Source organism: Vanellus vanellus (genome assembly GCF_965231255.1).
Source record: "Vanellus vanellus genome assembly, chromosome: 17".
Lineage (NCBI taxonomy): Eukaryota > Metazoa > Chordata > Aves > Charadriiformes > Charadriidae > Vanellus > Vanellus vanellus.
In genome coordinates this window covers 3167106-3179461 of record NC_138922.1, presented here as the reverse complement: position 1 = coordinate 3179461, position 12356 = coordinate 3167106, and the positions used below count along the sequence as shown (strand labels likewise).

At 49.5% G+C, this 12356-nt stretch overlaps 1 protein-coding gene across 1 annotated transcript; it reads left to right on the top strand.

Annotated features, from left to right (window-relative positions):
• Positions 1–2473: 2473 nt before the first annotated feature.
• MFSD6L (major facilitator superfamily domain containing 6 like) lies at positions 2474–4842 on the top strand (the record flags this gene model as incomplete). The annotated part of the gene is made up of 1 exon (XM_082492015.1): positions 2474–4842. One exon carries the CDS (start codon positions 2474–2476, stop codon positions 4442–4444), a length of 1971 nt encoding a protein of 656 aa, XP_082348141.1. The 3' UTR covers positions 4445–4842.
• Positions 4843–12356: the final 7514 nt, after the last annotated feature.

Here is a 12356-nt window from a genome sequence, read left to right as displayed (position 1 = left end):
CCCTGGTATAGATCATTTTTGCATATGGAAAGAAAATTTGTCTTCCAGCAGCTCCATGTGAAAACCTACAGACTGATCGAGGGGGAGGACAACACTGCATGGCCACTGTTAATGGTGGATCAATGTGTCTTCGTCAAACAACCTCCCCAGCAGCACCGCTGCAAGGTGCCAGGAGTAAATCAGCTCTAACAGCAGTGTTCACAGCCCCATCCATATTTCATATCCCACCAGGGTGATTTCAGCAGCTCTGTGCTCCAGGCAGCTCTTCCCTTTTCTTGGCTGAACTCGCTGAGCTCTCCACGGGCACCCAGCATCCGGGCAGTCCTGCCTGCCTTTGCCCCGTGGCACTCAGAGGACAGACTGTAAAGCCGGATGAGAGCAGCCTTCAAACGCTGCCGGTGTAAACGCAGAACTGGGGAAAAGCCCCTCTTAAAGGTGTTTCAAAGCAAGGAGAATGCAATCTCCCCATGTCTTGCTTTGGATTCACTAAAATCGAGGCTCTGCTGGTTTCTGTGCTGCGCTACGTTGTTGGTGTGTGTTTTCTGAGTGACCTCAGGGGCTGGAAACAACTCCATGAGATGTCAGTGTCATGACGGCTCCTGTGAACACTGTTTGCATGAACACACGGCACGTGGAACAGCCGCCTACAAAGCACTATAGTAAAGCAGGACTATGAACACATCACTCAATGCATGCGAACAAAAACGAAGACTCTATGTTGAAAGAAGGTATTCCCCATCACGAATGATGATTTAGGAGATCTGACTGCACTGAGCTTCTGAATTCAGTGATTCATGAGCCTATTTTTACACATTTTCTTGAATCTTACCCACTCTGCCACAGCAGAGGCATCGCGGGGACTGCTGGAGACCACCAGCATAAGAGTAACCGTTCCCTTACAGAGATGCATGATGGAAGCCCTCAGCAGCCAGCCCTTCCCGAGCTTCACAGGGCTGGAAAGGAGAGGGGCAGAGCAAAGGTGTTAGCACCGGGATGAGCTGTGAGCCGGGAGCTGTGGCAGCTGCCCTAAAGCAGCTTAAACCATCAGGGTGTAAAATTCACTTGGGAACATGCCAGATAAGCTGAAAGCCAGGAATGATGCGAAAAGGGATTGCTGCTTGCTGTGGGATTAGGTTGTAAATTTGTTTTCTAACCTTCATGGCAATAAGCCTTAACAGCCCTGGGAGCCAGACTGGCTGACTTCTACGAGGGAGTTTTGGGGTGAGATTACAGTCCCCTGTGATAAGAGGGGAGTGGGTAAGGCTGCCCAGAAGATGGGCCGGTTACCTGTCAGCAGGCAGGGGAGGGATGCCGCAGATGGGCAGGGGATCCAGGACAGCCCCGATGGCAATGGGGAGGGATGGAGGGAACTCTGACGCCTGAACGAAGTGTCTCAAACAAAACCCAGTGCCGGACCGCTCTGCTGCCCAGGCTGGGTCAGCGTGTCCCTGCCGAGGGTTATTTCGCAGGGTGTGTGCTGGGGAGCACCCTATGCCTTGGGTGAGAACTTGTTGCCTGGAGCTGGTGAGATTTTATATGCAAAAGGAAGTTTCCTCTCTGTGACCAGAATGAAAGGTTTTGGTCCTCAAAATCCATCCTGACTCTGAATGGAAGAGTTTAGCTTTTCTTTTTTCCACATATGGGGAAACACTGCAGCAAATAATGTCTCCTTTTTGGACCTGAACCAAGTTTGAACATTCCTGCAATCACTTCAGGGAAAAAAAAATACCCCATGTCCCTTATTTTGTGTGAGAGAGGCAGCCGGGCCGCCCTGCTCCGTCTCGCAGCGGCTGGGACGCTCCGGCATGAGGGGAAAGACCTCTCGGAGCAGCCGACGGACCACAGACATCCCATGGGATCGGCGGCCTGTCCCACCGCTGCCTGGGCCTTGATCTTACCCACGGTCTGCAAAACTCACTCCCTCCAGGGTAAGGATAAAAATAAATAGCTGTAAGGATCGAAAACAAATGGGAATCTGGACACAAAGCATTAAATCTGAGCTCAATATTCAGCCTGGGGCTCGCAGTCAGGTTTTGCAGGCCTGGTTGCCCGCCTCCCCCCAACACCCTCCCGGCGTCGTGCACCAGCTGGGGCTCCTCGGCCCCGCCACGACCCGCAGGACACCCCTTCTCCCCCGGGGAATGGCCGGGGCTGTGGAGACCGGGGCCGGGGGGGGGTGCGGCCCTGAGGTGTCGGCGCTGAGGAGACGGCGCGGCGGGAACGTGGCGGGCAGCGGCCGCGCTCCTCCCGTCCGGCGGGCGGCGCTGTTCTCCCCACCGCCCGCCGTCTCCTGGCAACGGGGCGGGCCCGGGGCGCGGCCCCGCGGGCGGCGGCAGGTGCGGGCCGGGGCGGGCGGGCAGCGGCGGAGGTCCGCGCCGTGCAGGTACGGTGACCGCGGGCCGGAGGGGTGGCGGGGAGCCGGAGGTGAGTGGTCGCCCCGCCGGTGCCCGCGGGAGGAGCATGCGGCGGCGCCATGAGCCAGCAGTGGGACGTCGGCCGGGCCTTGGCCCTCTCCGGCCTGTTCCGTCTCCTGCAGGGCGCGGGCAGGGCCTGCGCGGCCCCTTTCCTAACGCTGTACCTCCGGCACCTGGGGCTGCCGGCCCCGCTGGTGGGCGTCGTGGCCGGAGCCAAGCACCTGGCGGCAGCTCTCTGGGCTCCCCTCTGCTCCCGCTGCCCCAGGGGCCGCGGGAAGCGGCGCCTTCTGGTCGCCAGCTACTTGCTGGGCTCGGCGGGGGCCAGCCTGCTGCTCACCCTCATCCCGCCCGCCGACGGGGACGCGGGGTACAAGTACTGTAACGTCAGCCAGCAGCCGGGTGACCGAGGGGCCGCCGCCACGGTGCCCAGCCTGGGCACGAGCAGCCAGAGTGTTTTAAGCACGAGTGCTATTACCAACGCAAAAGCTGTGTCAAAAGAAACAGTGGAAGTGACTATTGATGTTTTAATGGCGAGCAGAAAGCCAACACTAACCAGTGCAGCCTTCCAGGGATTATTTGGCCTGACAGATACGCTAGAGAAAAAAGGCAGAGGGATTGGTGAAGGTGATAAAAAGACAAATGGCTACTTGGATGGTCCCTCTGGCTGGACAATGTCTGTGGAAGCAGTTAACTGGGAGACACGAGAGCCAGAAATGCCAGCTTCCTACAGACCTCCCTTACATGGACTCGAGAAGGAAACGAGCAGTCCAGGTTCTACAGCAAAAGATCTTGCTGGTAATGCTGAAGAAAGCCTTAATGCTACTGAAAGTAATGAGCTCTCTTTGTTTAAAACAACTCTTCCGACTTTTAGAGATGCTTACGTGTCTGGAAACCTTGCAGACCACCAGAAAGACGCTCGAGATGTTAGCCTCCAGGCAGTGCAAAACATCTTTCAGGACAGAGAACATCAGATTTTTCTTATGGTACTGGGTGCTGTTGTGCTTTGGGAGCTGTTGGCTACTTCTCTCGAATGGACAGTGGATGAGAGTCTCTATGAATATCTCGACTTTGTTGATGCAACTGACAGGTATGGCAAGCTGTGGATTTGGAGTTACGTGGGTGCATCTGTAGGCGCCTGCAGCATTGCCGTATTTGTGGATCAACTCAACTGCTTCCTCAGCAGTACAATCACCCGCCTCGCCGTCCATTTCTATGGCTATGCTCTCCTTATAATGCTCTCGTTGGTTGTCAGTGTCTTTTTTCCTGTCCATGTTCCCAAGAGAACCGACCGTGTTAACAAAACCGCCAAAGCCCTGGCTCTCCTGTGGAGTGACGGCCGAGCGATCCTGTACGCCATCACCGTCTTCCTCACTGGCGCTGCTGGGTCTGTGGTGCACAACTTTCTCTTCTGGCAGATGCAGGACCAAGGCAGCAGTGAGCTGTACATGGGGCTCTCTGTGGCTGTCGGGCTAGTTGCTGAAATTTTGCTTTATTTCTTCAAAGGGAAGTTGCTGAGGACTTTCTCGAGCAGCAAAATTGTTGCAGTCAGTCTAAGCCTCCTGGCAGTACAGCTTCTAAGCTACTCCTTCTTATGGACAGCATGGTCAGTTCTCCTTACCCAGATTTTATCCGCCTTTAGTAGCGGTGCTTTGTGGTGGGTGGTTAACATGACAGTGGATGACATAGCCACTCCAGGCATGGACAGGTCCCTGCATGCTGTTCTTCAGGGTCTCTGCTATGGTGGAGGTGCAAGCTTGGGCAGTTTTGCAGGGGGATTTGTCATGAAGCACTTTGGCCTGGCAGTTCTGTACAGGGCGTGCTGCGTGTGCCTGATGCTGTGGCTGTTCTTGTTCTTAATTGTCCAGTCTAAATTGCCGCGGCAAAAAAAAATTAATTATTCTCGTCTCCTGGCTGCCGATTCCAGCGATATGAGTGACTCTGATGAGGAGAACGAGAGGGACTGGCTGGTAAAAGCTATGAAGGATGAAAGCTTTATTAGGAGTTGGTCACAACAGCATGGGATCAATTAATCTGTACTTGAATGTAGGGGGTGGAGTGGTAACCTGGTATGGTGGTGATGATGCCCAGAAATGACCGTTAATCCTAAAGTGCTAAATATATACACTATATATCTGACAAGACAGATTTTTATTAAAAAAAAATTATAAAAGTTTTTATTTTCTTAATTTATAGTGTTCTTTTAGTAATTTTTCCTTTTTAACTTAATGATTTTGCTTCCAAAATTATAACAAGCTATTTCAGGTATACCTTCACTGAAATGAATGTAGCTAAGTTTTTAGTCAAAAAGCAAACTTGAATTCTTGCTCCCCAGAGCTGATGCTGTGGAAACTGTGAAACTGTGACCTGTACTTTGACTCAATTGAATGAAAAATATTGTAATGCTAATGACACACTAAACTTTTTCAAGGTGCTATGTCTGTGAACTCTTTTCGCTGAATAAGGGATGTGAATAAAAAAAATGATTCATTTGCTCTGCTGTCATTTGTAAAATCAGGTTTTGCTGCAGACCGTCTGTCTTCCCATGTTTTGGGCTTTAAGCGTGCTTCTGCATCGGCGTCTATTAGAAAGAACCCACCATGTCCGCTTCCAGTCAGTGCCTGCTGGCTGTCCAAATCGAGCAGAGCAGCCTGTGGACTTCCTTGTGTTTATTTACCTAAGGTGGCACCCAGCTTTCAGGGTGACCAGGAAGCACTCTGCCCTCCTGGTTTGAGTAACTTCTGTGAGCTGGGAATTACCGTGGGGGTATATTCGTGGGATACGATTTCAGAAGGAACCTGGCACTAGCTGAGGTGATCTGGTTTAAGCTGGTGATCCTCCCCTGGTGAGTTTGGCTTGAGGGCAGCCCTCTTCTCACGTTTCCTGTTTAGAACTAAATCTCTGTCCTGAACAGGGCCTGCTGAGTCCAGAAGGATCCTCAAGCTGCTTTATCTGCCTTGCCTTAACCTTCAAAGCACACAGATTTCAACACCTCTTCAATGGGTAAGATTGCTTACAAACGAAAAATAGGTGGTCTGATCTCATTAAAAGATCTGTTTCAGACCTTAAACGGGGCTGGCGGAGAAGCTCTGAGCCTCACAGCCCTTTCAGCTGCCATCAAAAGCTGCTGTCAGTTTATTAGGTACTTCATTGGGCAAGCGACTACATCATTCCTTTGCAGAGGGACAGATTTTAGTAACACCTTCCTAATGTTTTACAAGCCATGAGAACAAGCCAGAGTCTGGCTGCAGAAAGCAGAATATTGATTTAAATGTATATTTTTTATATGCATATGTTTATATAATTTTAAATGCATATGTTATATGTAAGTGGCATTGCAGCCTGCCACCCTGCTGCATTCTGGACTCAGTAGAAAGTGGTTGGAGAGAAGGAAAAGCAAAGCCACTGAGGATAATCTCTTTGTCTGTGTGCATCGATTCCAAATTATCTGTACATGAAATGCTTTCAGGGCAATTAGTTCTCTGTTTTCTTGGCACAAATCACTATGCCATACAGAACACTCTACTAGAATGAATCTATAGATAGAATTGTGCTCGTGCCAAGAATAGCTGGAACTTTTGATTAAGACGTTACCTTCTCCCAGGAATTCAAACTCAAGTTGAGAACAATTTTAGTGTCAAGAATTTATGCCGGCCTTATTATCATATAATACCTCAGGAACTCTAATGACTTGTATCTGACTTCAGCCTTGAGTAACAACTGCGAGCAGCACATCACAAAGCCACGTGTGCTTTTGTGAGATGATTGCTGCAGAAAGAGCTGGAATGGTTTAAAACGCGGTTGCTTCTGTAGCTGGAAGTGACTGCCCTTATTTGAAGCCAATTAAATGGGTGATATGTGCTCTTTTTATCTGCTTCAGAAAAAAAAAAAAAAAAAAAAAAAAAAGCCCTAGCTGCTGTAGTTCCAGTTTTGCAAAGAAAAACCTTGAAATGAGAAGCGGTGGTGCAATCCCTCCTGTGACGGGGGTGGAGAGGTGACAACGGCTGTCTGGCAGAGCTGCAGTGTGACTCCCCCGGGCTCTCACCTCTGTGGTCAGTTTGGCCATGGATGGTTCGATGTGCTCAGCCACTGCCGCTACGAGCAGGGAGGATTTAAGGTATGGCCCAAAGCTTAGCTTCAGCGTGAGAATCTTGCATAATACGATTTTTTTTAAAAAGAGTTATTAATCCAATAAACACATTTGGTGCTGACTCAGGGGAGAATCGTATTTATACAGTTTGAAATATGTTCTGAATTACAAACCACTATGGAAGTGGATGTGGCAGAGGGCTCATTTGCTGACGAAATTGCACAAATTTGGTTAAATCACTTTCCACCGGGGTTTATGCAGTTTCTGTGTGTGAGCTCTCCATCAGTGACTCAATTTCTTCTGTGGTGGTCACAGACCCTGCAAGCCAAAAGGGGAAGGAAGGAGGTGGACTTGAATTGTTCTGTGTGAGACTCCTTCGCTCTGACCACAGCTTTATTGTTCTTGCAGAAGTAAGAACATGCTAAGGCCGTTAGGAAGATGTTAACTGAGAAGAACCAAACTGCCTTTGGGGAAAATAGATTCTCATGATGTATTTCCAACCACATCAGTGGTTATTTTTGCGTTACTTTGCAACTATTGACCAAAAAATGATGTCATACTTCTGTTTCTTTAAATTTTTATTCTTAAACAGCAATTGTAAGGTTAAAAGTGATTATAAAATCACATAAGATTTTACTGTTTGCCTACTTCACTGTGAAATTTAAGCAAATTTCAGGGGCTTATACGTAGAAATAGTTTGGGGTGGTTTTTTTGCCCCTTGGTGTCATTCCAGGGTCTCAGTTGAGCTGTCCCCTTCTTCTCTGGATACAAGTTGATTTAACTGAGCACAGAAGGCAAACCATAGTTAGCACTGAGGAACACGTTCCGCACAATGACGGTCTTTGTAGCTCTTAGATTTTCAACTTCACATAGCTCAATGTATGTGTACTTTGTGAGAGGTTTCAAAGGATCTAAGTAAATCAGTTTTATTAGATGAGACGTCATTTGCCAAAAAATGACAAAGGCCTCTTTGCTTATCGCGAAATGACTTACAGGTCCTGCAGGTAGTTTCGCTATACAGCTGATGCGGCTGAACTGCGATCTGTGTAACTCACCTCATCAGACACCTTATCTTGCTTTTAAAAATTTTGTTCCCAAGTTATAAGGGAGCTAAATTTGCAGATTCTGTCTTTCTCGCAGTTATTTTATGATGGGATATTGCAAATGTTTCCTTCAGCTGCTCTGTGTGCACCTCACATCAGCAATTGACTTAAAGAGTGTGGCACCTTCAGAATATGAAATTAGGTAAAACTCGCTGGGCACTGATCTCTAAATGTCCATTTCTCTTGTGGATCTGATCAGCATGGGAAGATCCTGTCCCGTGTTCTCCAAAGATTTCTATAATTCAGCAAACAATTGCCGCATGTTTCTTTGTGGACTGTTGTGAAATCTGCCCAGATGAATTCACAGGGAGGTTTTTGTATTTTTACAATGATTTGTTTCCCAAAATCGTAGATATGGACCATTTAGGTAAGTCCATTTAGCTGCAGTTTCACAAAAACACGAGGACGATGGGTTTTTTGAGAGCTGTGGAATTATTCTGCATGTTCTGAATGTTAAAAGCAAGAGCTCTTCAATTGTTTTGTCTTCCATGACAGGGCATAATGCTTCTAAGGCACGAGCCGTGCTGTCTTCTGGGCTGCTAGTAGAAGTATTTCTGATTTTGTTCATCTTTAAAGCACCGACAAGACATTACGAGTCTGATTTGAAGTCTTAGGTGAATTATGATTACAGCATGATACCGTGTCTTCGCTATACGGGTCCCATATAGACTTCTTAAAAGTATTAGGCAGCTCCTGACCGTTACTGGCACAAGCACTAAGTAGTACTAATGCAGGGGGGAAAAAAGTATCCGTCTTGAAATTTCTCGACACTCTCAGCTTGGCATTGCTGCGTTTATCAAGAGGGAGCCAATGTAAAGGAATCTCTGCTAATTTAGACTGTGCATTTCTCAGGGAACGGATAATTTTTTTTCCTGCATGGTTTCTCCCCGGGGCCCGGTTTCGCTGTAATATAAATGAGTTTTCTGGCTAAGGGCAATTTTTTACTCTAAATTGGATATGTTGAGACCATAAAACTGTGAACCTAAATGTAGAGGTGAATATGAGGCAACTTTAAAATTAACCTTTGCTTCACCTTTAATATTTAGAAATCTTGCTTGGACAAGTCAAGAACAGGATCACGACCTCACCAGTACAGCAGACAGGGAAGTTGGTAACACGGCTTCATTTTTGAAACTTTGGGAATGTTTCTACCTCTAAGCAGGTTGAAAGGTCAAAACTACGGAGGTAGTTACAACACCGAAAATAATAGGCTTGTGTTGACATGGGGTTTTATTGTCAGTAAAAGGAATTTTGAGCCAGGAAACACAATCACATGCTGGAATAATTTTAATATTCAAAGCATGAATTGAGAAACATGGCCCTGATTTTTTGACAGATCCTAAGGAAAATAAACTTATTCAATAACTCCAAACCATTTCTTCTGACATGTACATCCCTCTGCAGGAACAGGCATTCAGGTCCTTTCTCAACAAGTGACAAATTAAAATACTCGGCTTCCTTCTGTCATCAAGATGCGCCTGAGTTGGCAGCGAAGGGCCTTTTGACCATCACCTTGGAAGCGTTTTTGAAGACTCTGAATTTGTTGAATGTGGCTTAGCCATATCGGTTGTTTGCTGTTGCCTCCTCAGGTTGTTTCTTTGAGGAGCTTCAAATGACCGTGTCCATCCTAATGTTCTCCGAGCTGCATTTTAATTCTCTTTGTATTGTCAGCACCTTTCAAGTGCCTGGGAGATTGCGTTACTGTTGCTTGGTACGGGATGATGTTCTGTGTATAATGTATGTGTACTTTCGGTTGTGTAGGTGCTTGATTTCCACAGAAGTGACTGTATACAGGGAAATATTAGCACTTTTAAGAAATATTCTGCTAGTGCCCTGAAAGCGTTGCTGCTAGTGCCTCTGCTCTCATGTAGACCAGCGGGAAAGTCATCTCAAGGCCCATTAAAACTTCTCAGGTGTGGGTTTGAGCGCGTAGAGCCCACCTGGGTGAAGGAAGAGCCACGGAGTTCCCCTGCGAGGCCGTCCGCCCGGGGCACGCCGGCTCTGTGCCGTGTGGTGCACTTGATTTGCATTCACCTCTGCAAAATGGATTTGTGCATAATGATTACATTCAATGCGGCAGACCAAATAGCGTGCGTTAATTGCATCATAACTGTGTGTATGACTCGGGCCTGTTTGATTTAATCCCCTGTTTTCATTAAGAATAAGGTGAGCGTATAGAATGTGTCGAATTCAAGTTGCAGCCCACGGCAGATCTGGCTACTTGTGGCGAAAGTAATCCTGTAGAGTATTCGGCTGAAGAACTGATTTAAAATATTTACACGTTCATTTTCTCCGCATTGTGGAGCAATCAAAACAAGGTGAGTCACTTCAGACCTGAGTTCATAATTACAGTGATGGCAGAAGCTCATCATTTAATGAGCTGAGGAGCAGCCAGTTGGTGGCTGTTCTTACCTTTCCCATTATAACAACCAAACCACGAAATCCTGAAGTGGCTGTGTCCCTCAGCTGGGCTGTGCCTGTCTAACGGTGAGCCTGGGAGTTAAAATTATAGTCCAGCTGCCTCGGAAACAAAACTCGGGGCATTCCTGAACAATTCATTCAAATCGTGAAACTGTATTTTTTAAGAGAACACCGTTTCAGCTCTGAGGTGGGTTACAGCACATGTCCGTGGCCTTGTGGCTTTGTGTTGCTCCTGTCTGAGTGTCGCGCCTGTGTTCTCGGAGGATTGCTGGAGCGAGGTGCTGCTGTGCCTGCTCACAGCTCGTCGGCTCTCAGACGCTGCCGCTGCATTTCTAACTCAGAGCAGCAGCTCCCATGTCCCTTCTTTTTTTTTTTTTTGCCTTTTTTTTTTATGCATAGACTCTTAATCTTTGTCTCCTCATTTTGTTTATATGCCACAGTTATCCCTAGTGAATGAAGCACCTCCTCCTTTGCACGTGTTCTGGTTTAAAACGCTGGACCAGATCGAAAGTTAGCAATTCCTCTCTGGTTTTTTGCAATGGGAATTCCAAGATTTTGCTCAGATTTATGTCAGTTCCAGTAAGGACATGTCATACAGGTTGCCCAGAGAAGCTGTGGCTGCCCCATCCCTGGAGGTGTTTGAGGCCAGGTTGGACGGGGCTTGGAGCAACCTGGGCTGGGGGGAGGTGTCCCTGCCCAGGGCAGGGGGGTTGGAACTAGGTGATCTTGAAGGTCCCTTCCAACCCAAACCATTCTACAATTGTGATATTCCATGATTAGCTCAGCAGCCTGTCTCATTGGGGGGAGCAGTGAGAGACAAGGATGCTGCGGTGTACTGATAGCAGATGCTGCAGTCTGGTATTTCTCTGCAGGGGGCAATCCTCCGGACCCATCCCTTCTGTTGCCGTGCCTCTGGTGTGCGCACGGATACCTTATTTTATTGCATTGACTATCGACTTCCAGCAATGTCGCTGCCAGACGGGCGGGAAGACATCTGGGTGGCAGCATGAGAGGGCAGAAGCCCACAGCTCTCCCCCAAGCCTGGCCCTCACCTCTCCGCTGCCCTCGCCCTTGCTGCTCTCCAGCCCAGTGACTTTGTGTGGCACTTCCCAAAATGTGCTGGAGGGTGTCCCTGAGCTCCCTCCCACACGTGGTGTGTCCCAGCACCCAGCTTCACCCTCCCCTTGGAACTGTGCTCTTGCACAAAGCCAGCCTGGAGACATCAGTGCCACCTGCGGGCAGGTCCTAGCAGAGAACTGTGTCCTAGCAGGGGACGTGTGTCCCCTGTGTGTATTTTGGGGAACGTGTTCCTGAGGCCTCCACAGAGGACAGCAGGTTGGGAATCCTCGGTGGAGTAAGACCTTCTGGTATCAGTGAGTGAGTGGGAGGGTTTACAATCCACACCCTGTCCTCGCCTTCCCTGCACCAGTTTGTTGGGACAAACCTTCAAGATGGTGGGACTGGTCATTGCTGTGTCCCAAAGGAGAGCCCGGCCGGAGAGAGGAGAGGAGCAGTGCTCATCGCTGAGATCCCCGCTGCTATGGGTGCTGCCAAGGTCCTACCAACAAACCTCTGCATTTCAGACCAATGCATACGATTCTGTGATATCTTTGAGCATTTTTTAAACCCCTCCTGTTGTGTTTTTCCATAGGGAAAAGTGAACTGGGCTGGAAAGTGCAGCTGCCCCGAGAAGCTGTGGCTGCCCCATCCCTGGAGGTGTTCAAGGCCGGGTTGGACGGGGCTTGGAGCAACCTGGGCTGGGGGGAGGTGTCCCTGCCCAGGGCAGGGGAGGTTGGAACTGGATGATCTTTAAGATCCCTTCCAACTCTAACCGTTCTATCAATCTGTGTCTTTGGGGGGGGGGGGTGGGGTGGGGTGTCTGTTTAACGCCGTGCTTCACCCCCCAGCACACCCCATGTCCCACACAGGCTCTGCAAAACCCGGTTCTCTACTCACAGAAGCAACGCCTGTGCCCCCCCGAGCGTACCCCCCAGGACGCGTTTTGCCCCATTCACCCTCTGTGCCAGGAGGGGCCGCTTTTATTTTTCACGCTTTTATTGCTGCGGTTTTGGGGAGAATTGCGGGCGGTGCAGGTCTGGGCTAAAGGGGGGAGGGGGGGGGGAGCCGAGCCGGCCGAGCCCCGGGGCAATAACCGGGGGGACGCTGTAGGGGGGGATCCGGGGAAGGGGGGGGGTGTCCGGGGGGAGCGGGGGGGGGGGGGGGGGGCGGTGCGGGGGGCGGCGGCCGGCAGAGGGCGCGGGGCGCGGGAGCCCCCGCCCGCCCCGGCGGAGCGGAGCGGAGAGCGCGGAGCGGAGCGGGCAGAGCTGCGGC